The sequence below is a fragment of the Coffea arabica genome, chromosome 1c, assembly GCF_036785885.1.
Source record: "Coffea arabica cultivar ET-39 chromosome 1c, Coffea Arabica ET-39 HiFi, whole genome shotgun sequence".
Lineage (NCBI taxonomy): Eukaryota > Viridiplantae > Streptophyta > Magnoliopsida > Gentianales > Rubiaceae > Coffea > Coffea arabica.
This window is the reverse complement of record NC_092310.1, coordinates 53,590,506-53,613,220: the sequence shown is the minus strand read 5'-3', so window position 1 is coordinate 53,613,220 and position 22,715 is coordinate 53,590,506. Positions and strand designations below refer to the sequence as shown.

General features: G+C 37.8%; 4 protein-coding genes and 1 non-coding gene across 11 annotated transcripts; 4 read left to right on the top strand and 1 right to left on the bottom strand.

Annotated features, from left to right (window-relative positions):
* The first annotated feature begins 850 nt into the window (after positions 1-850).
* On the top strand, positions 851-922 carry TRNAH-GUG (transfer RNA histidin (anticodon GUG)). The gene has a single exon. It is a non-coding gene; the product is annotated as a tRNA-His (tRNA).
* A 2,534-nt stretch (positions 923-3,456) lies between these two features.
* On the top strand, positions 3,457-5,419 carry LOC113728658 (glutelin type-D 1-like). The gene is made up of 3 exons (XM_072077662.1): positions 3,457-3,829; positions 4,189-4,909; positions 5,025-5,419. The coding sequence occupies exons 1-3, from the start codon at positions 3,634-3,636 to the stop codon at positions 5,173-5,175; spliced, it is 1,068 nt and encodes a 355-aa protein (XP_071933763.1). The 5' UTR covers positions 3,457-3,633; the 3' UTR covers positions 5,176-5,419.
* Positions 5,420-5,914: 495 nt separating this feature from the next.
* LOC113728648 (DNA repair protein RAD51 homolog 4) lies at positions 5,915-11,097 on the top strand. 7 transcript variants are annotated; one of them, XR_011839995.1, is made up of 11 exons: positions 5,915-6,056; positions 6,601-6,680; positions 6,777-6,892; positions 6,972-7,053; positions 7,190-7,324; positions 7,934-8,044; positions 8,173-8,254; positions 8,821-8,891; positions 9,853-9,989; positions 10,250-10,326; positions 10,491-11,097. XR_011839995.1 is itself a non-coding variant. In XM_072077648.1 (11 exons), exons 1-10 carry the CDS (start codon positions 5,969-5,971, stop codon positions 10,283-10,285), a joined length of 951 nt encoding a protein of 316 aa, XP_071933749.1. In that variant the 5' UTR covers positions 5,915-5,968; the 3' UTR covers positions 10,286-10,326; positions 10,491-11,097. The 7 variants fall into 7 exon arrangements, 3 of the variants coding, with proteins under 3 accessions (XP_071933749.1, XP_027108835.2, XP_071933746.1); XR_011839993.1 differs by having other exon boundaries at positions 10,435-11,097; XR_011839994.1 differs by having other exon boundaries at positions 10,431-11,097.
* A 4,501-nt stretch (positions 11,098-15,598) lies between these two features.
* On the bottom strand, positions 15,599-16,866 carry LOC140005977 (uncharacterized). The gene is made up of 2 exons (XM_072047398.1): positions 16,849-16,866; positions 15,599-16,666 (listed from the first exon to the last, which is right to left on the bottom strand). Exons 1-2 carry the CDS (start codon positions 16,864-16,866, stop codon positions 15,599-15,601), a joined length of 1,086 nt encoding a protein of 361 aa, XP_071903499.1.
* Positions 16,867-20,055: 3,189 nt separating this feature from the next.
* On the top strand, positions 20,056-22,662 carry LOC113727866 (cytochrome P450 93B2-like). Its single transcript, XM_027252281.2, has 2 exons — positions 20,056-21,019; positions 21,878-22,662. Exons 1-2 carry the CDS (start codon positions 20,099-20,101, stop codon positions 22,568-22,570), a joined length of 1,614 nt encoding a protein of 537 aa, XP_027108082.2. The 5' UTR covers positions 20,056-20,098; the 3' UTR covers positions 22,571-22,662.
* The last annotated feature ends 53 nt before the right edge of the window (positions 22,663-22,715 follow it).

Below are 22,715 nucleotides of genomic sequence, written 5' to 3'. Positions count from 1 at the left end.
TATTTTCAATTCTTAAACTTTACAAATTAGAAATATAAACCTGCTAAATTGAGCGACATCATCTTCTCGCCCTCCTTGTTCATTTTCGTTTTTCCTTTCCAATGAAACGCGTAGGAATTGCTAGTATTTAACATGGTGGAAATGGCCCGAAGGTATATGGTGCAATCATCTTCTGAAAAGCTAGTGGTATATATTTCACGATTGGTGACAAGGAACAGCTCTAGCCTAATTTAGAGGATTTAAAACTTGCAAATTCCAAAATAACTATTTTCTCTTTGAGGAAATAGTTTTTAATGTTATTATTTATCAGGTTCGAACGAATTCATTTAATCGATTAAAGGAACAAATAACCTCAAGGAATGACATGTATCCGAATGGAAATTGGAAGCAAAGCAAAGGCATTTTCCTTGTATTAACATTATGGGGTGCTAAGTACATTCACCAACTTTAAGGACATCGTGCTAATGTGACCGAGCAAAACACACAACAGATAATAGTCCCAGGAAAAAGAAGAAGATTAGCGTGCCTCATTGCCTCTATCCTTCTCCTTCTTCACACGGGCTTTGTTTTAAATTGATTTTAAAAATCTGGTTTTAGCTTCTGATTTCCAAAAACTGCTTTCTAGTGTTCTCAAGTATTTTTTGTATTCGAATTTTCGATTGCGATTCTATTGGGAGAAAAGAAAACGAGCAAATTATTCAAGTAGCTGCTAAACTTTTCAAATACTAAAATTTTAACCACTCAACTTTTAACAGTAAGTTGTTTACCCACTAAACTATCTAGTGTAAATTTTGATTCATTCCAGCTATTCTACGCATAAACCTGCCTATTTGGTTTTGTCCCACAACTTGTGGCTGTAGTTTAGTGGTTAGAATTCTACGTTGTGGCCGTAGAGACCTGGGCTCGAATCCCAGCAGCCACAGGAATTTCATTTTTGGCAGCAAAAGTAAGCTGTCGCTGAGAACCAATGAGGTTGTGTTCCCCACCCCCGGAAAAACCACCCAAAAAATACTGGGCCTTAAACTATTTAAAGATGTTCCCAAACAATTTGATCAAATCATATAATTCAATCAAACTGTACAAGGTTCTGGATCTTTTGATTAAGCTAGGCACAATTTGAATTTGAATTTTATTTTTTTCTTGGTTTTGTTTTATCTATAGTTACTACAATGGTGTGATAATTAATAAGTCGTCTTCGGACCATGACTCATTATTTTACCATTTACAACCAGCTCATAAATAGTAAAAGAACTAGTTTGAATACCCGTGCTATGCACGGTGCTGACATTATTGAAAAAAAATTAAAAGAGGGGGTGAATCAAAAAATAATAATTAAAAAATCGTACCAACATAATTAAAATATAAGATTTGTTTAACAATAATTTGATGTATAATAAAATGTGTATATTATTCAACAACTATCTATCTCCATTTTTCTCAGAATTAAAAGCATGCGGAATTCAAAATTAGTGTATTTTTTATATAGTTTATAAATAATATTATAAAAAAATAAATATATATTAAGAAATTCTATTTTCATTTGCAATTCTCTAATATAAGAAGCATCACAATGAAATACAAATAGTTCATGTCTGTTTTATAGATTAAGATGTAAGTTACCACTGGAATCTCTAATTTGTATATTAACATTGCACCTGTTTGAAAAAAAAAAAATGTTATATACAATATAGAAAAATATGTTGAAATTAAAGGTACATGAAATTAATTATCTGACAATAGTGTCGACCATATCATTATAATGCATACACGTTGTTTTTGCAAAATGACTTTCACATAGTTGAGTATAATTTTTGCATAGCTCATAGAACATGTTTTCTATATTAATGCTTTGAATACGAGCAAGTATTTGAAAATATTTAACCTAGCAAGAATGAAAAAAATATAGGTTATGATTATGAATTGAAAAATTTGTTCAGTAATTAATTAAATTGGAGTAATTTTACCGTAGGCATGATTTGTAGGGGTGGTTATTATCCGTTGGCTAAGAGATAAACATTATTAAATTAAAAAATCTAAAATTGTAGTAAAAATAAAGTGTCAATCTGGTTTGTGAGTTATTTACAGGGGCGGTTATTATCCGTTAGTTTAGAGATAAAAATTACTAAATTAAAAAAAAAACAAAATTGTAGTAAAAAAGGATTTGGATTTAGATATACATATAGATATAGATTACTAAATTAAAAAGCTCCTCATCAAAAACCCGCCCCTCTAATACATATAGACATAGATATAGATTACTGTCATTAGAAATTTGATTTGGATTCAAAATCTTCTACTTTTGAAAATAAAAATGTTTTTAGGAAATTGGATGGAGGTTCAAATCACTTAAGAGAATCACAAATTTTTTTTGGCTAATATTCTTTGGTAAACATAATGGAGGAGTGCTAGTTGCTAAAATTATTGTTGTATCTAGTTGTTGTTTCAATTGTATACTTATAAAATTTAAACTTAATTCAACATTTTTGTTCAAAAAAGAAAAACTTATTTCAACATATTGTTTCCCTTTTGCCCAGGGACCGCCCCCGATTTTAAGTCCTAGGACGTTCTTGTGGTGTTACCAATCATTTCAAATAATACAAACAGAATGTTTTTCAAATAATCCTTTTTGGTCCAGTTTATTTCAGAGACAAAGTTGAAAGCCTACTCTAGTTTAAGTTTGCTGCCAGTGGCTTGCTTTTCTTGTTTTATATCTTTCTCGCACTTGTTGCAACTTGCATGGAATAACCTTGGATGATTGGGTTGTCATTACATTAGACATTGCTATTGATATGAAGTAGTTAAGGATAAGTAGAGGTATCAAAATGTGTGATTTGAGCGGGTTTGGATGGATCATAATTAGGTAACAGGTATAAATGAGTTTTATTTATTGAGGAGAAGTAAGCTCTTCGCATATACATTTTATGAGAATATAATGGAATTTAGTTTAGGTTTTTTTTTTTTTTTTTGCCTTAAAGGTCAATCTTGGGTTGTTGCAAAAAAAAAAAAAAAAATAAAGAAAAAAGAACAAACAAAAAAAGGGGGAAAAAAAATCAATTAGTAGAGATGAGAACGATCTACTTTTCCAAAATAAGAGGATTGTCATATGTTATATATTATACAATTTAATCATTATCCAGTCTAATCCATTAAGATATCCTAACAATAAGAGGATTGTCCTCAATGGATAACAACTAAATATGGCATTCAAAATCTTCACCTTTATTTTGAAGGGAAAAAAAATTATAAGTTGGGACGTAATATTATGGTATTTACTTTTCCCACCCTTCGTTTTCCAATTTCCAATTCTCCCTCAATGAATTAATGCTTGGCCATTAGGTCAATCAACCTTGCAAAAACTTAATTGCATTTACTAATATATAAAACAAATTAATTCGATTAGCACAACACTCAAAATTGTAGTCTATCACAAATTAATCCACAAAATCCTAACGTGTTACTATCGGTATCTTTTCCGTTACAAATTATCTCAATCCTTATCCTCACCAAACTCCAGTGTTTCCCCTATAAATACCAAGCCCCTCCACTATCCTTTTCGCCAGTTCTCGTTATTTTCAGCTGTTTTCTTCGCCATAAAAGAAAAGTTGTTTGTTTTTGTTGTGGGTTATAAAGGAGATGGAGATTGACCTATCACCAAAGTTGGCGAAGAAGGCTTATGGAGGAGATGGTGGGGCCTACTATGCATGGTGCCCGGATGAACTCCCCATGCTGCGTCAAGGCAATATTGGTGCAGCCAAGCTTGCTCTCGAGAAGAATGGATTTGCCCTCCCCCGTTACTCTGATTCTGCTAAGGTTGCTTATGTTCTTCAAGGTAACCGCGGTCTTTCCTTTTAATTTGAGTATGACTTGAATCTTCTTATGTTCTTTTGTTTTTCCTTTTTTGGGGTGGTATGAGCAGTATAACACTCAGTTTTTACTTTTTTTTTTTTGGGGGTGGGTTTTATTTATTTATTTATTTATTAAATCGAGTATTTTGCTGCCCTGCTTTTGATCAACGATCAATTCATGGATTTGTTAATGGGAATGAGGTTCTCGCATCCTTTACTCAAAAAGGATTCTGATGCAACTTGTCGATTTGTGCCTATGGTTTGAAATGATTGTAACTCATTGATTTTGGGAATTCTCTATGTAATTTCAACAGTCTATGGAATTAATGGCTCTTGTACTTAGGTTCTGGAGTAGCTGGAGTTGTCCTGCCTGAGAAAGAAGAAAAGGTTGTTGCAATTAAAAAGGGTGATGCTATTGCGCTTCCGTTTGGTGTTGTTACATGGTGGTACAACAAAGAGGACACAGAGCTCGTCGTCCTCTTTTTAGGCGATACGAAAACAGGTCACAAAGCCGGTTCATTCACCGACTTTTACTTGACGGGCAGCAATGGCATCTTCACCGGGTTCACGACCGAGTTTGCAAGCAGAGCCTGGAACTTAGAAGAAAGTGTTGTGAAAACCCTTGTTGAAAGCCAAACCGCCAAGGGAATAGTCAAGCTCGACGCAGGGTTTAAGCTGCCTGAGCCCAAGAGCGAGCATCGAAATGGCCTTGCCCTGAACTGCGAGGAAGCTCCGCTGGATGTTGACATTAAAGACGGTGGAAAGGTTGTGGTTTTGAACACCAAAAACTTGCCCTTGGTTGGTGAGGTTGGTTTCGGCGCAGATCTCGTTAGAATCTATGGCCACTCCATGTGTTCGCCCGGCTTCTCTTGCGATTCAGCTCTGCAGGTTACTTACATTATCAGGGGCAGCGGCCGTGCCCAGATTGTTGGCGTTGATGGCAAGCGGGTCCTAGAAACAACTGTTAAGGCTGGTAATCTGTTCATAGTTCCCCGGTTTTTCGTCGTCTCGAAAATTGCTGATGCTGATGGTCTCGAGTGGTTCTCTATCGTCACAACTCCAGAGTCAGTACTCCTCAAATTCAATGCTTGTTTGTTTTGTTTTTTTTTCTCTATCTTGTAAATTCATTCTGGCCGTGTTTTTTTTTTTTTTTTTTAATTTTTTGCTGTGGTATGGCAGTCCCATTTTCACTCACATGGCTGGAAGAACATCGGTCTGGAAGGCCTTATCCCCGGAAGTGCTGCAGGCTTCCTTCAAGGTGTCCCCGGAAGTGGAGCAACAATTCCGCTCAAAGAGGACTGCAGAAGAAATCTTCTTTCCACCAAATTAAAGCGGGTTTCCCCAGTTCTTCAAATAAGTCTAGTCTCAAGTATAACGAGGTCGGATGTCTCAGTACCGTATTAGGTGGTTTTCCGGTGCTTTAACACTGGACACAGAAAAGCTTGATATGAATGCTTCCTTTTCTTGCTCTTTTTTCATTTGATACGAGTAAACATATATTGGTTTTATGATCCCAAGTGCCATCCCTCTTGGAAGTGTCTTATACATACATTTCAACTTTACTTATGCCGTCATTTCAACTTCTCTGGCTCTGCTATTAATTACGTCTCTGGGGTCTGGCAAATTAGGGGAAAACTGCAAGAAGCTGAGCGAGCTAAACACACGCTTTAGACTAAAATCAATCACGCAGTAGTGTTATAGTATATGATTAACGACTACAGTAATACCCGCCGGCGCCCAGTCCCTTTCCAGCTTGCTGAATCAAATCATCCAAAAATTAAGGATTTGCATTAAGAATCCAATTTTAGTACACTGAGCTAATCATTGGCTTCCAACAAGTTTCAACCCCATATTTGTGGCTGCTTCCAAAAAAAAAAATATCATATCCCGTATTTATAGCTTCCAACGACGATGTGGGTTTAAAACTCTTTTTGGAGTGAACGCGATCTGAATTTTTTGGTTGCCCCTCGCTACCGGCCCTTTGGGCCCATATGCACTTGGCCCATGGGCTTTCCCTCACCTTCATCAAAGGAACCAAAAGGGAGGGAAAAAACAAAAAAAAAAAAAAAAGGAAAGAAAATCCATAGTTAAAGAGGGAAAGCGGGAAAGAGAGAGGGGGAGAGATGGCACCACTGAAATCCTTAGAATCGGAGTATCCGATTATTGACTCCGATTTCCGGCAATTCTGTGCCTCCCACGCCATTTTCTCAGGTCCTCTTCTCACTCTTCCCTCATTTTCTTCCCTCCGATTTATGGTTTATTTACTTTGTTCGATTTATTACTGCCCAAAACAAATAATGACCGTAATAATAATAATCCTCGGATTTCTATTTTTTTTTTTGGTTGAAATAGAAACCTTAGAATTGATGATTAACGATATTCTCCTGCATTATATGTACTAAGGGAAACATAATATTGCGAAACCTCACTTGGGCTGGCTTTTTAGCTGAATTAATTGTTCGTTTATCGTATATACATTTTTTTTTAAAAAAAAAAATTTAATCCCCTGCAAATGCTGAATTTAAGATGTAAAGTGGACGTGTAATTATGATAGGGAGTAGAATTTTGGGGAAATCTGCTGCAGCTATGAGCTAAGTTAATTGGCAACACCCTGCCCTTTGCCCTGCTCCATCAATCAACGTGTTTATTGATTGAGCTGTGGAGATTGATGGGTTCACTTTAAAAGCAAGGGCAACCCGCATTCGTACAAAAACTGCCTCTGCCTTTCTCATTGTGTTCCCCTTTCTTTAAGCAGTGGAAGATTTTCTGGTGCATGATATTTACGTGTTAATGGCTCTGGCAGAGGAACACGACACTTCAGATAGACTGAAGCAGGTTGGCTTTACTTGAACTCTATTACTTTCCCATTTGCAACTTTTGTTATGCTAATGTCTGTATTTCATGCGTGTTCGCTTTTGTTCAACTATATAGGCCATCACGCAGGTTCTTTCCATCATTGATGCTCAACATCAGCCGTGGCTAGATGGTCTTCAGTTGTTGGGATATTCTCAGAAGAGTAAAAGTATTCTGTCTACTGGATGTGAAAGGTATCCAATGGCTGAGAAACCCATCATTCCTTTGACGTATCTTGGTACCTAGAAATTAAGCTATCAGTTGTTTGATTAGGATTGATGCATTTCTACGTGGTGGATTTCAAGAAGGAATTCTGACAGAGCTAGTTGGGCCATCATCCTCTGGTAAAACACAAGTATCCACAATCCCATAACCTTTTTTATTTTCTTAGTTTTACTTTTATATATTTATATATTTCATGAGTGAGCTGTGTAAGCATGATTGGCTTACCGTTTGTTGATATCGTTGAATTTCATTTCATATCTCCTCAGGTTTGCTTACTAGCTGCATCAAATGTAACAAAAAGTGGTTTGGGCAGAGTCCTGTTCTTAGATACGGGCAACTCTTTTTCACCAACACGTGTTGCACAGTTTGTCAGTAGTAGTTCGGAGCTTGCTGACACTGAGGTCAGATCTATACTTCATTGGCATCTGGTCTTTGCATTGCCTGTGCATGCTGCATTGTCACAGTTTTAGTGGACCATTGGGTTAGTTTGGTCATTTTTGCAGCTAAGTCCAACTGTTTGCTGGGTAATGTTTATTTGACCATTTGGATGTCTGGATCTATGTAGGCTTTCTGGTGCTTTTAAAAAAAAAATGATACGCTTTCTGGTCTATGAATCAATCTTTGCTTGTTAGGCTACATTTCAGTGTGAGTAGTTATGCTGCTTGCATAGTACTCAACTAGAAAAATCTCTGATTGCTTTAAATTGTCCTTTGGATATTTGTGTTCATCTGCCACCACCATTCCTAGTGCCTGTGACTAGTTGGAGGGATCTGGGGAGTGGAGGGATCAGAGGCATGAGAGGAGTGAGGTTCATACACTTGTTGTAAGAGGTAGAGGAGTGATGACTGTGACTAAAGAGGGAATGATGACCATTTTGAAGTTGGTTTCAGGTGGTTGCATGTTTCAGGTAGTGCCGTAATATTTTGTTCCCATTAAAGATTTTCCAAGGACCTTTCCTGGATGTTTATTGCCATTTTCATCCATTATCAGTGGCTTTCTTAATGTTACAGTCCAGCAAAATTCTCCCTCAAGTTTTGGACAATATAGAATGCCGCTCTGTGTTTGACATCTTTACCCTGTTGGATGTGCTTCATCAGCTATTGCAAAATCTTAGATATCAGGTTGCTAATTTTTGGTTCTTGTATTTTTTTTTTCATTATTCTCATCTTCATTTTCCTTGTTCTTTGATGTGTTTGCTTCGGGCTGTACTTATTAGTGCTTATATATTCACTTTTAAAAAAAAATGCAGGTTGGTCAGAACTTAAGGATGCTTATCATTGACTCGGTATCATCTCTTATTACTCCAGTTCTTGGAGGGGCTGGCACACATGGTATGTTTTCTCGAGACAAGTGAGCTTTTCAAATATAATTGTGATTGTTCTTCAAATTTTCTTTGTCTGTATTTGGATGTCTAGTTATCAAGGGAGAATCAAAGTGGCATACGTTTTCTGAGTGTCTAGAATTGTCCCACCTTTTATGACTTGCTCGTTTATTGCTCTCTAACTTTGGTTCATAGAGTTTGTAAGGTAAAAGGAAGGAAAAAATCCTTGTCCTCTGTAGTTCCGTGTTAATTTACTGTATGATCAGTATCTGAGCAGCTTGCATGATCTGGACTAGTTTGCAAAAGTAGAAAGGACACAGTGATACCCCACTCCATATGTTATCGGTGTGTTCCACCAACTAGATGGACTTCTGTTTGAAACAATTGGTATTCCTATTCTCGTTTTCTTGGAAATAATGTAGGAAAAAGAATTCTTAAACCAACAAATGTGAAGTTTAATTACTTTTCATCATTTGGTGAATTCATGAGTTTAAGTCTCTTCACGTAGTAAACCATATTAATTTGACTTGATGCTGGTGTTGAAACTAAATGGGTCACATCTCGTGGGAAACACAGGTCACGCTTTGATGGCTTCTGCAGGATTTATGTTGAAGAAGCTAGCATACGAGTATAACTTGTCTGTTTTGGTACGTGGTAAACTTGTTGGTAATGAAACTCTTGTATGAATCCTCTCTGTGGTTCTCATAATGTACTAGGTTTGTTTCATCTGATGAATTCTGCTAAACAACTTATGTCTTGTGTTAGTTGGTGCTTTCTCCAAAAATACAGCACCAGTTTGCAAAAAATTTGGTCCTGTATTCTTGTTTTTACAGTTTTCAGGGATCAAAGCATGATGCTGCTTTGCAATTCCAATCACTTTTTTTTTTTGATAGTGTAAATGGGAGGCTCGAAGCTGGGACCTCTCACTGATATTTCCTCCCCCCAAACCACCAACCCATCCAATCACTTGTCTTTTGCTGAAGCTATCTACTTTGTAGTGTTATGAAAATATTCTTGAACCTGTTCAATCCCAGGCATAGAGATGCCCTTAATTACAATATCTTTGTCATCTTCTATGGACATATTACCTATATATATAGGTGGTAAATCGTGACAAAAACCACTACTCCACATGAAATGTCACAGAGTTTTCGTTGAGGTTAAGATCAGTTGGTTGTGTCAGGATTGTGAATAGTATGAAATGCCATGAGTAGTCAACAGGTCAAGCATGCGATTTGCATTCTTATCAAAATGTGGACTCAAAGACAAGTGCCTACAAGATTGGTTCTATTTTGTTGTTTTAGTAGACTGGTCGAGAGCTCATACCATTGTACTAATTTGTTTATAGAGATTTTTAATTATGCTATCTGCAAATGGTATTATCTTTTTCTATTTGGCTTACATACAGCAAATGCTACATTATTTGTCGACCTGGGATATTGTCATAACTCTTTTTGTCCTTAGATCAGTATGTGACAGTATCAAATAGGTCAAACTTATTATATTAGTTATAAATGGATGTTTAATCCAAAACTGGTTTATTAAAAATTATCATAGAAACTAATGTATATTTTACTATTCTTGAATGGTTAATTCTTGTTGGTTTAGATGACCAATCACATGGTGGCTGGTGATGGTGGTATGATTAAGCCAGCGCTGGGTGAGAGTTGGAAGAGCATTCCACACATTAGGCTTCTGCTATCCCGAGGCGTCTTAAACAACATCTGTAGCATGTCCATATTAAGGCACCCCTCTATGGTTTGCCCCTTCATTTACTGATTCTGTTGGTGTCTCAGTATTGCGGTAGTCAATTTCTCATTAGACGTTTATATTTTCTCTAAGATATCTATAATGGTCATAGCCGAGTCCAAGTAACATAGTTTGAAGGACTTTATCTGTTTCTTTGTAACACATTTGGGGGAAAAAGAAAAGGAAAAATTAAAATGAAAAAAGATGCATGCCATGCCTTTTGCTTATTATGCACCATTTTTTCTTGACCCTTCAGGCTATAGGAGAAAGAGTGGAATTTGCAATTTTGTGACGGGTGGTACATGCATAGTGCCTGGGAATTGCACAAGACAGGTAAGCTTAGGTCGTTTATATGGAGAAAGCTATTTAATGATGTAACTCAAGAAGAGTTCTAATCCTCAGGGGGCTTTTGCTTTTGTTCTTTTTCATTTGGAAAGACAGGAACTTTTTGAGTGATGATATGGATTCCATACTCTTGCTTTTGTCTACACCTTCAGTGTGAGACATGTAGGTGTATCGGATGTGCATGTCACTGCGGGGGAGGGCCTCAACCATTGCTTCAACATCAATATTTAGCCTGGACTAGATTTTGAACACATCACCTCAGAAGAGTTTTGATTGATTGAGATTGAATAATGCAAATAGAAATCCCCGGAGTGGAGCACTGGCTGATTGGATCTTGATGCTCCGGCCGCTGGCTGGCGGCGCTGTAGAATGGTGCCAAAGCTTTTCTCCTTGCGTGGCGGTACTGGTTGGTGGTTAATGAATATACACAGCTAAATAAATAATGCATTTCTCAGGTCAATGTTCATGTTGGTCCAATATGTATTAATCCATAGCCCTACCCTAACCCCCGGCCTTGCTAACATCCATCGACTCCGACCTAGTCCACGGTAGACTTCCTGAATAGATACCTAAATCACAGTTTATGTTTAATGCTGGCATATATTATAGAAGTACTGTTCATATGGCGTAGTCAAAACTCAGTGCTCTACCAGGAGTGAATTAAATAAGGTTAGTTTAGACTTGATGATCAAGTTCCAAAAGACTTGATCAAAAGTTTAGAATTCTATTAAAATTGTCTTGAAATTTTGTTTGTACTTCGATTCAGTTTGTACATCTTCAACCTTTGTGCTTTTCCAACCTAAGTATTCTATTAATCAAGGCAAGATATCAGTAAGAGTAGAATAGGTCCAAAAAAAAAAAAAGATTTATTTCCCATCATTTCACAAATTCAAGCTTTACTATCGATTTTTGCAACCAAAAAAAAAAAAAAATGTTACTGTCGAATGGTACAGATTTTTATTGTTTAACCCCGTATTTAAAACATAAAAAACCAACTTTTTCTTTTGGAAAACGAGAAACAATAAAGAAGAGAGAGAGAGAGAGAGGCACAACTAAACATCATCGTCCAGCATCCAAGAGCATTGTTGGCAATGGGTTAGGACTTGAGAGTCCTGTAAGCAAATAAATGTTTGTTGGCCTGACTTAAAACGCTGAAAAGTCATGCTCCATTTGGTGCCGACCTATGGCTACATTTTGATTTCTACCGGATAAAAATGTGCTATTTGATGCCGACTTATTTCTGAGGATTCCCTAAGGTAGTAGTGTTCGTTTGCAGGGAAAAATATGAAAAAGTGAAGCAAAGTTAGCTATTTTTTCCTTCATGCGTGTTTGGCTGGTTTGCAGGAATGTTGAAAAGTTTTCTTGCATTTTCCCGCACTTTCTTGCATTTTGTGTTTTGTAAATTTGCAGGATTTTGGAGGAAAATAGTTGGTTACTCATAGATGTTTCAATAACTGATACTAACAGCTATTAACTTCCTATTTTCTCTCAATATTTCTGTTAGTACCCAAATGCATAAAAAAAGCTCATTTTCATTTTCCTTCACTTCACTTCACTTCACTTTCCCATGCAACTTTCCTCCTGTTCAAATGGATTTTAGATTGAGAAAAGAAAAAAGCCTTCCTCTCTGTGTTAAAATATGATTATTAGCTAAAAGATAAGCGACTTCCCATATGGTATGGTAACTCCTCATTAACTGTGATATTTAAAGTAATCAAGATTCCAGTGACGGAGTTAAGAGCTTTGTTCAGGGAGTGCAGCAACTTTAAATTAAACTTAAACATGTGGTTTTGATGCAATTCAGTGTTTATTATACGCTTAATAGGCATGAAAATATTCATTCAATGTTACAAAAATAGAATTAGAAAATTATCTATAGTTTGTTATTTATCATATGCAGTAGTTACCATATCATCTAATAGTATAAAACTGTAGATTTGCTAAAATTACGCATATGTGCAAATAATATGTATACAGTCATATTGTCAAATCAATAATATTTGGTTAAGTTTTATTCAATGTTACAAAAATAGAATTAGAAAATTGCCTAAAGTTTGTTATTTATGACATGCAATAGTTATCATATCATCTAATACTATAAAACTGTAGCATTGCTAAAATTACATATATATATATATGCAAATAATATGTACACAGTCATATTGTCAAATGAATATTTGATTTGCTTCTAATTCAAACGGCTGGACGTATAAGTAAAGTTTAATTTTCTGAAAACAAAAGTTTATTAGAAAGAAAATAGAAAAAAGGCAACATGTTTGATTTCAAAATTCCATAGCAAAAATGGTAAGGAAAACTGTAGAAAAAAAAAAAAACAACAACAACAACAACACTTTTGGGGCGCAATTGGAGGTCTAGATGAAATATTTTGAAAATTATTTTCAGGAAGATGCAAAAGGGACAATGGTAAAAAGGATAAATTTTTATAGGTTACATTATACAATTTGGGAGGTGTTAATTCCACACTCCTCCATAGTAAGTCCACAACCACAGATACTTATTGGACAACAATGTCCTCATCTATTAAGTTTATTTGATGCTTCTTATCGTCACTTTTACGTAACATATATTGATAGCAAAAAATAGGTGGAAATTTCCATTTAGAAGATAATTTTTTCAAACATCTTACAAGTGCTTAAGAATATTAATTTTTAATTTAAAATTTAATTTAGCAATCAAGGTTTGTCAATTACAAATGAGCATGTACATTGCAATATCTACGCGTTTCAAGTCTCTAAACTTAAAATCTCAGTCGCTTTCAAGATGGAACATGAAATCATAATAACTTTTCATACAAATATTTATCCTTTGATTATGTGTAAATTTGTATTAAAAACAGTTCTATAAAATAAAGGTAGTAGGGTAGTGGGTTCATAAAAGAAAAGGAGAAAAAATTATTTTAAAGCAACTTCCAAGAAACATAATATTGGAATGATATAAAGAAAAAAGAAATTTCTCTATAGAACTAACATAAAGATTAGGGTATATAATTTTTTTCTCTTCAGAAAAGATATATTATTGTTCTTGTTTTTATTATGTAGAAAGAGAATTAAAATGCTACAAAAAGTTGTGATTTAACGTATAAAACTAAGGGCATTAGCATCTAATAAATATATAGGGTGTGAATTGAGTACGGAGGGCGTGAATTTAGCTCCTCCCTCGAGATTTTTCGAAGGGTTGCAATTGACTCTTACCTCCGCCCATGGATCCAAGTAGGGATGTACGCGAGACGAGTCATAATCGAGTAACTCGCGAGGGGCAAACTATCCAATTGGCCCTTTAACTCTTTGTTTAGGTAAAATTAAGCCCCCCATCTATTTTTTTCTGACTTTAAGCCCTTGAACTTGTAAAACTGGTAAAACGTGGCCCTTTTAGCCAGTTTCTCCGGTTTTGCAACCGGAGAACCAATTCACACGAATGCAACTTTAGTTCTTCAAAGGGCATTTTTGTCCGCATATTGTAAACAAAAAGCGCACAACTCCTCCCTCCCTCCATTTTTCTATCCCAACCCTACTTCACAGCAACAATGGAAGCAACAATGGAGTGGCAAGAGAAAAGGTTTCCTACATTTTGCTTATCCATTTTCATCTTCCCTTAAGGATCTTTGCGGAGGGAGAAGAGCAAGAGAGAATCAGCACTGTCGGCTTTGAGTATCATCGACATTGAAGCAACAAGGAGTGACAAATCAGGCCGGAAAATCATCGACATTGAAGCAAGAGAGCAGGCTGAAAGGAAAAAAAAGGGGGAGAAGGTAAAAGCTTTGTGAAGGGAAGGAAAAAATGCGCAAATATCGCGGCCCTCTGCTTCCTACTTGTCGTTGCGGTAAAGTCACGAAGATGATTACTTCTTGGACTGATAGAAATCCAGGAAGAAGGTACGCCGTTTGCTCAGAAGAAATTGGTGGCTGCGGGTATTGGAATTGGATTGACGACGAGATGTGCCGTCGTTCTATTGAGGTGATACCAGGCCTTCTAAGGAGGATCAATGCAACAGAAAAGCAAAAAGACGAATTTGAAACTGCAGCCGCGAGATCCGAGGCAAAAGCTGCCAAGTTGAAGGCAAAATTGAGAGAAACAGAGAAGCAGCTGCGGTGGCAAAAATGGTTGAACAAGTTGCTTGTAAGGGTTTTTGTGGTAAGTTGGTTGGTTGCTGTAATAATGGTGCTTACAGAGAAAAAAATTGCAGGTGGAGTCTCTCTTGGGATGCTCCAAATTGGGAATAAATGTAATGGGATTATGCAAATTGAAGAGGATACATGAAGGGCAGTGTGTAAGTGTAACATATTGGATAGGGGAACTGTCAGTTTTGAGAACCATGGATGGAGCAAATGGATCTATGGTGTATGATGCATATGGTTAGGGAGAAGTATATTGTATTGTTTAGCTTAAATAAGTCTTTGTTGTACCCACAGATTAGTGTGAAAGTATGGTTGAACCCAATCAATGCTAACTGTAATTTTCGGCAAGTAATGTGATGAGAATTATTTATCCCAATTCGCATGTCATGGGCTTTGTTGGATTTATTTGATTTATCTAGTCAACAAAAACTACTATACCAAACCATACAAATATAAGAGAGCAACTGCATAACATTAGAATATAATTAGCAAAAGGAAATTACAATGGTGTTTGCCTGTAAATACAGTCAACAATCACTGTCATAGGAAACAGACAAATACACAAAAAGCAGTGACCTGTGTCCATCTTACTAGATACCAAGCACAGGCACATGCTTTGATTCCCCACAAAAGTCTATTCAAAAAAATATCATTTATAGTTTCAACATTCTAGTTTCATCCATTTATAGTCAACAAAATCACACAAAAATATTTGCAGGTCCAAGAATACTTCAAGAACTTGTTCCAGATGGACCCTTTCCTCTTCCCCTTCCCCTGCCTCTTCCTCTTCCTCCACCTCTTCCCTGCCAGTTTCCAACATTGAAAGGTGGATCTTTACCCAAATAAGCATAGTTGAGATTAATAAAACCTTTGTCTGCTTCTGTCAGTGGCCTTTTTGATGTACTTCTCTTGTTCCTATGAACTGCTGGCCTTGAGGTGGATTGTTGGGACTGAGGTTGATGTGTTGGCTGCTGTTGAGAAGGATGGGACTGAGGTTGCTGTGTTGGCTGCTGTTGAGAAGGCTGGGACTGAGGTTGCTGTGTTGGTGGCTGCTGAGAAGGCTGGGACTGATTTCTTTGTCCCTGATTCTTGCTTACCTACAAATTAAAGAAAGCATTTCAGATCTCAAAAAAAGGTCACAAACAGGCTGAAAGTTATAATGAAGTGCAAACGCACACGTCGTCTTTTTGTTGGTGCTTCATGCTGCTGCTGTTGAGAAGGTTGTCCAGTAGGTGCTGGTTGTTGAGAAGGTTGCTGTTCAGTAGATGACTTAGGAGGATTCTTGCAAGTTTTAGCATTATGTCCAATCCCTCCACACTTTCTACAGTGGATTACAACCCTCTTTCGTAACCTTTTGCCATGATCTTTTCCTTCTGTAACATCTCTCTTTCTAGCTTTCTTTGGCCTACCAGGTTGAGTGACACTTGCTGGTGGATCCAACTCCAGCATGTCTGACTGTGGCCACTGAATATCTCCATTAATAGGCTGCAACACATTATCATAGATGGTAAAAAATACCTCCCTATGATAGCAATTAGCCAACATTTTGTAGGGATCCTTTTTAGCTCTATGTAGAGCAGCAATTGCATGGGAACATGGAATGCCACTCAATGCCCACAGATTGCAGGTGCACTCATTTTTGTCAAGGTCAACAGCAAATTGGGCTCCCCGTGGCCCTTTTGCTTGATAACCTGAGCTTGAATTCCATGTTATTTCCCATTGTGCTGCATGTTTGACCCTTTCTTCCACAATCGATCTAATGAGTGGTCCACCATCTAACTTGTATTTTTCCATTGCTGCCCTTCTCTTTTGGATCCTTTCCATGAGGTATTCCCTAATAGCCTCCATCATAGAAATAATAGGCTGGTCCCTAGCCTCTAAAATATGGGCATTAAATGATTCACACAGGTTATTAACCAACATATCACACTGTGTATGTTTGGAAAAAAAGGCCTTACACCAATGTTGAGGGTGTGGTCCCTTCTTCACCCATGCATGTGCTTCTTGGTCATAGGTTTCAAGGTCATCCAAGGCTTGGTTGAAATGTTCCACTGTTGTGGTGCTTGCTATATGCCACAATCGATCCTTTAAACCTAATCCTGGATGTTTCTTTTTGAAATTCCTATACATGTGTTGAACACAGTATCTGTGTTCAGAATTTGGTAGAACCTCTGCGAGTGCTCTGTCTAGTCCCTACAAAAAATATCACAACAGGTATAAGTTAGATATACCAGCCAAGTGGTTAGTTTGAGGGCAACAAGTATGCTATATTAAAAGTTGAGGGGCTTGTTTTTACCTACACTAAAAGTTCAGGGGCTTAAAATCTGCTATAAAACCATAGAATAAAAGTTTTAGATCTCTCATTAAACTTTTACCTTCTGCTGGTCGGACATGAAAGTATAATGTCCCTGGTTCTGTATTTCCAGGTCGCCACTCAAGAGGGTTAGGAACTATCTCCATTGTTCCGTGGCCTCTTTTTCAACAGCTGCCCATGCAACTGGCCAAAAGCCGTTGTTGGGATCCACTGCAATAGCTGTCAACAGCTGGCCTGGGTACCTACCTTTAATATGACATCCATCCAAACACAAAATAGGTCTGCACCCATCTTTAAAGCCTTTCTTCAGTGGGCCAAGGCAGCAGTACATCCTCATGAACCTTGGATTACATCCAGGTTCTCTAAATGGAGTGAACATAACCTCCATTGTACTGCCAGGATGAGTCCTTTTAATTTCTTCACAATATTGCCATATTTTCTTGTATTGTGACTCAGCTGACCCCTTGATCTTCTCTATAGCTAGTGTCTTCGCCTTAGCTGCAACATGCTTAGATACTTCTGCCTGGTAGTCTTCATGGACTGTTTGCCTTAACTCTCTTGTTGGCAGATTGTTATTTGATCTTATCCTCTCTACATACCTGTCAGACAGCCACTTGGCTGTAATATTCTTATTTTTCCATGCATGGGTGCATGTTTCATGGACATCATGCAGACTCTTTACTACCAAGTCCTTTGTGCCCAGAGCCTTTTCTATTGAAGCAAATACAAACCATTTACATGGTTCCCTGCACTTGGCCCTCACCCTGGTGGGCTCATTTTTACTAGTCCAAACAGGTTTACCCATCCTAATCCCATACTCGGTCACAGCAGATTTGAATTGTGCTCTTGACTCAAACTTCATCCCAATCTCGAATTTGGGATCCCTGAGGAATTTCTCTAGGACAAAGTCCTTGTATCTCCCTTTGAATTCATCATCTGAAGAGTCATTGTCACTGCTCAGGTGATCAGGGATGTAATCTTGTTGGAGTGAATCTATATCCTCTGGTGCCTGGCTAGTTTGTTCTGCTGATCTGGTTCTCTTTCTCCTAACTTGTTTCTTTCTCGCACCTTGCTGTTGTGTTTCCAAGTCAGTTTCTGTTTGCCTTCCACAAACATTCTCCTGTTCTGAATATTGCGTCTGGTCAATTGTTTCATCTCTCTGCTGTTGCTGTGAAGTTTCACCACAACCATCAGCATTCGAATTCAAAATGTGCAGCATAATCTCTTCACCACCATAGTCATTGGCACCACTGAATCTATCATTTTCTTCCTCTACTTGTGATTCAGATTCATCATCTATGTTTTCACCCTCTGCTTCATGTTCACCTTGCTGTTTACCACCATAGTCAGCTTCATGTTCACCATCAGCTTCATGTTCACCTTCGTGTTCACCACCACCATAGTCAGCTTCATGAACACCCTCTTCTGTCCCAACATTACTAGCTGCATGAGTGCTTTTTGCTGTTTTTGCACCCCCTACCTTTTCAACCGTATCTACACCTTCTACTGGCCTAACATTACTATCCCTTTGACTGTTTTTTGTTCTTTTTTCACCCCCTACATTCCCAACCATACAATCCCTTCTACTACTCTTCCCAGTACCTACATATCTAGTTATGCATTCTTCCTCATCTACTTCCTCTATGACAACTCCAGTTTTCTTTTTCCCCTTGTCTGGTGACTCTATTATTACAGCATTTTTCAATTCTTCAATTTCTGGGTCTGTCAGATGATGGCAATACACTTCCATCACCTTGAATTTATATGCCCAGTCACAGAATGTCCTAACATGGGTATCAGTAGACAATTCTCTCAAACCAGTTCTCATGTCTGCAACTGGTTCAAGGTAATAGTATAAAATGGTTGCATTACGATGACCAACTTTTCCAACCATTTTATTCAACTCATGCATTGACATACGTTCAGCATCACACATATCTATGTAGGCCACTTCTCCATTCTCATAACTGACATAATTTTCCCAATTTATTCTTCCCCCATGGTGTAATCTTATGCTAAATATTTCACATTCTGGATCTGCATATCAATATGAATATATTGTTTCAATACAAGTTGGGCTACAACAAATGCAGATAAATATACTATTCAAATTCAAATATAATTAATTAAAATTTCAATTTCTTTTTCACATGCTTTTTATCAAGGGGAAACCCTAATGTAATGCTTAAATCGAAGTTAAACAATACAAAAGTTCCAACTTTTAATGAAATGCTAATTATTCATCAATCCCTACACTTTTTGAACATCTAAACAACAAACTTTGGTGCCCACCACCATACCCCCACATCTAGGACCACTGGCACGTCACTTTCAGTAACCCCCACCACCAAAATTTTACTCTTTTCACCCATCTGACCACTAAATATGCTACCTATTTCACATTTAAAGGTTCCAACAAATATACATACCATAAGCGAGGACAGGATCAAAGTATTCATTTTCTGGCCTGATTTGCCACCCCTCCATTGTTGCTTCAATGTCGATGATACCCAAACCCGACAAGTAGGAATTAACTCTCTTGCTCTTCTCCCTCCGCAAAGATCCTCAAGAGAAGATGAAAATGGAGAAGATGAAAATGGGTAAGGCTGTTGCTGTGAAGTTTGCAGTTGGGTTGGGTTAGGAAAATGGAGGGAAGGTGAAGGAGTTGTGCGCTTTTTGTTTACAATATGCGGACAAAAATGCCCTTTGAAGAACTAAAGTTGCATTCGTGTGAATTGGTTCTCCGGTTGCAAAACCGGAGAAACTGGCTAAAAGGGCCACGTTTTACCAGTTTTACAAGTTCAAGGGCTTAAAGTCAGAAAAAAATAGATGAGGGGCTTAATTTTACCTAAACAAAGAGTTAAAGGGCCAATTGGATAATTTGCCCTTTTTATACTCGGTCGAGCTCGAACCTAGATATATATGAGTCGAGTCGAACTCGAGTATAACAATACTCGAGCTTGACTTGGCTCAATTACATCCCTAGATCCAAGTGCCCACGAAACTCCTTTTAATATTTTTTGTCTTTTTGTTTTTGGAAGTTGCTGTTGCAGGCGAGGCTACTGGCCTGTTGCCCCTCGATTTCCACTGTCCGCCCTGGCTAATATAACATTGATTAAAATTTCAAGCTCGTATGCTATTTATAAAAGCTTCTCCAAAGCGTATATTGACCGGGGGGAGATGTGCGTCTTCTTATTCAGATCAAAATATGAAGCTCGAGTAAGCTGTGAAGAATTCAGGCGTTTCTTCACCACTTCACAAACTCACCATCCTCGTTCTTGTATAATTTTTCTGGCTTTTGTAAGACAATAATGGAGTTTATGCTGGTTGTAGTTCTATTATGGACGACCATCTTCGTCTTTCTCTCAACCCTTGTATATCGATGGATATTTTCCTCCAAAGACCAGCAGGTGCCACGGGGCCCTTCGGCCTTACCCATCATTGGCCATCTTCATCTCCTTGGCCCCAATCTTCACCGCTCTTTTCACCAACTTTCACTCCACTATGGTCCTTTACTTCATCTCCGCCTTGGTTCTGTCCCTTGTGTGGTAGCATCCACTCCCGAGCTAGCTAGAGAGTTTCTCAAAACTAATGAACTTTCGTTTTCGTCCCGCAAGCTTACCCCTGCAATTAAACTAGTTACATATGATGCTTCCTTCGCTTTTGCACCCTACGGTCCGTTCTGGAAATTCATCAAGAAATTGGCCACTCAGGAGCTCCTGGGCTCGACGAACCTACGTAATTTTGAAAAAATAAGGAAAATGGAGGTGCATGCATTTCTCTCTGATCTAATGAGAAAAGCAAAAGTCGGCGAGGAAGTCAATGTGACTGAAGAAATAATGAATTTGGCCAACAATATTATCTCCCAAATGATGTTCAGTTTAAGGTGCTCGGATGGAGAAAGTGATCAGGCTCAGCAGGCTAGGACCGTCATTCGCGAGGTGACAGAAATTTTTGGGGAATTTGATGTCTCGGATATCATAGGGTTTGGTGGAAGCCTCGATTTGCAGGGAATAAGGAAGAGAGCCAAGAACATTCACACAAGGTACGATACTTTGCTGGAGAAGATCATCTCAGATAGAGAAATACTGAGGAGTGCTAAAAGACTGCAAAACAGAGAAGATGGAGGAAGCAATGAGGCAAATGATTTTCTTGACATGTTGCTTGACACGATGGAGAATCAGACTAGCGAAGTGAAAGTGACAAGAAATAATATCAAGGCCGTAATCTTGGTAAGTGTTTTGAAACTATACCATTAATCACGTTCTTGCAGATTTCTCGTAAATGCAAAACTTGTTAGAAAGTGTGGATAACTAACAAGCAAATATATACACACACACACACACACACTGTCTACCTCACTAGATTTTTCAATGCATCCATATATATTAGGACTTGTTACTATTTTTGAACTTTGATACAAAATTCACATGGCTTTTGGAATTGGTTACACCACATCTTCCTCAGAAAGCTCTTGCAACTAACTAACCATATCAGGGATTATAGTTTTAGTGGAAATTTGTCCAAAATAGTAGTGTTTTTTCTAAGTAAATATTACATTTTTTTTTCCTTTTGATTTTATTGCTGGTAAACACCACTTTCTAGACTGTCGAAATTACTCAAACATCATAGGAGTCTTTAAAACTTGCACAAGTACGAGCATACCTTGGATCTCAAAAATTGACCCATTATCATATTGTCAGACATTTTCACTTTGTCTGGTTGGTTCTTGCACGCACACAGTTAGTTGCATATACTAATATCTGAACTTGAAAATATTTGAACAAGCAAGGCCATCCACATTGACCAAGGAGCAACATGGTTGCTTGCTTAGCTATTCATGACTTGCCGCTTAAACTTAAAAAACCGAACCAAATCCATGCTTTCATCATCTTAAAATTTCAGCTGTCACCGGAGGGTTAGCGTGGTAGGTGAAAATATCCGTAGGCAAAGTAAAAGCTACTGTTAACTTCGTAACGAGTTGCTGTTCACATCAGTTATTAGGTGAATTAATTGGCTATTTACTCAACAAGTAGCTTATGAGAGACAGTGGTTTGACTAACACACAAAGTTGTACGCAAAACATTTAGGACTTTTTCACTGCCGCCACGGATACGACATCCATTGCCATAGAATGGGCGTTAGTTGAACTCATCAACAATCCAAGAGTGCTCGAGAAAGCGCAAGAGGAGATCAATAAAGTAGTGGAAGGAAATCAAAGGCTTGCAGAAGAATCAGACACTCCTCATTTGCCCTATATTCAGGCAATTATAAAGGAGACTTTACGACTTCATCCACCAATCCCAATGCTCATAAGAAAATCGGTGAATGAATGCAATGTAGCCGGATCCAAAATCCCTGCTCATGCCTTGCTTTTTGTGAACATTTGGTCCATCGGAAGAAATGAAAAATACTGGGAAAATCCGCTGGAATTCCGGCCTGAGCGATTCCTGGAGCCTAATGGTGACGGCGATCCATCACGCATTAGGGACATCAAGGGGCATCATTTTGAGCTTTTGCCCTTTGGGACTGGAAGAAGAGGCTGTCCTGGGATGTCCTTGGCTATTCTGGAGCTGCCAAACATTCTTGCACTTATTTTACAGTGCTTCGACTTCGAGGTGCCAACTTTGCATGCAGGGAAAACAGAGGGTGCTGTTCTTGATATGGCTGAACGACCAGGATTAACAGCTCCAAGGGCAAATGATCTAATTTGCCGCCTTAGATCACGAATTGATCATCCCCTTAATATCCTCTCCAGTCCTCAAAGTCAAGACATGTTCTAATTAAAATCTGTGCCAGAGCTTTGGACTCGTCAATCATTTAGCATAGCTTGTTTCTAAGCATCATGAGATTTGTTTGAGAAGAGAGTAAATGTAACGCCAGCATAATTTTCCAAGTTGTCTCCTATTATAATGAATAAGAATGCCG

What these genes read in the sequence shown, in the direction of transcription:
- LOC113728658 (XM_072077662.1), top strand. Translation starts at nt 3,634, where the DNA reads ATGGAGATTGACCTATCACCAAAGTTGGCGAAGAAGGCTTATGGAGGA. An exon ending in GGTTGCTTATGTTCTTCAAG is followed by an intron (nt 3,830 to 4,188) that starts GTAACCGCGGTC and finishes TCTTGTACTTAG; the next exon opens with GTTCTGGAGTAGCTGGAGTT. An exon ending in TCTATCGTCACAACTCCAGA is followed by an intron (nt 4,910 to 5,024) that starts GTCAGTACTCCT and finishes GTGGTATGGCAG; the next exon opens with TCCCATTTTCACTCACATGG.
- LOC113728648 (XM_072077648.1), top strand. Translation starts at nt 5,969, where the DNA reads ATGGCACCACTGAAATCCTTAGAATCGGAGTATCCGATTATTGACTCC. An exon ending in CGGAGCTTGCTGACACTGAG is followed by an intron (nt 7,325 to 7,933) that starts GTCAGATCTATA and finishes TTAATGTTACAG; the next exon opens with TCCAGCAAAATTCTCCCTCA. An exon ending in TGGAGGGGCTGGCACACATG is followed by an intron (nt 8,255 to 8,820) that starts GTATGTTTTCTC and finishes TGGGAAACACAG; the next exon opens with GTCACGCTTTGATGGCTTCT.
- LOC113727866 (XM_027252281.2), top strand. Translation starts at nt 20,099, where the DNA reads ATGGAGTTTATGCTGGTTGTAGTTCTATTATGGACGACCATCTTCGTC. An exon ending in ATATCAAGGCCGTAATCTTG is followed by an intron (nt 21,020 to 21,877) that starts GTAAGTGTTTTG and finishes CAAAACATTTAG; the next exon opens with GACTTTTTCACTGCCGCCAC.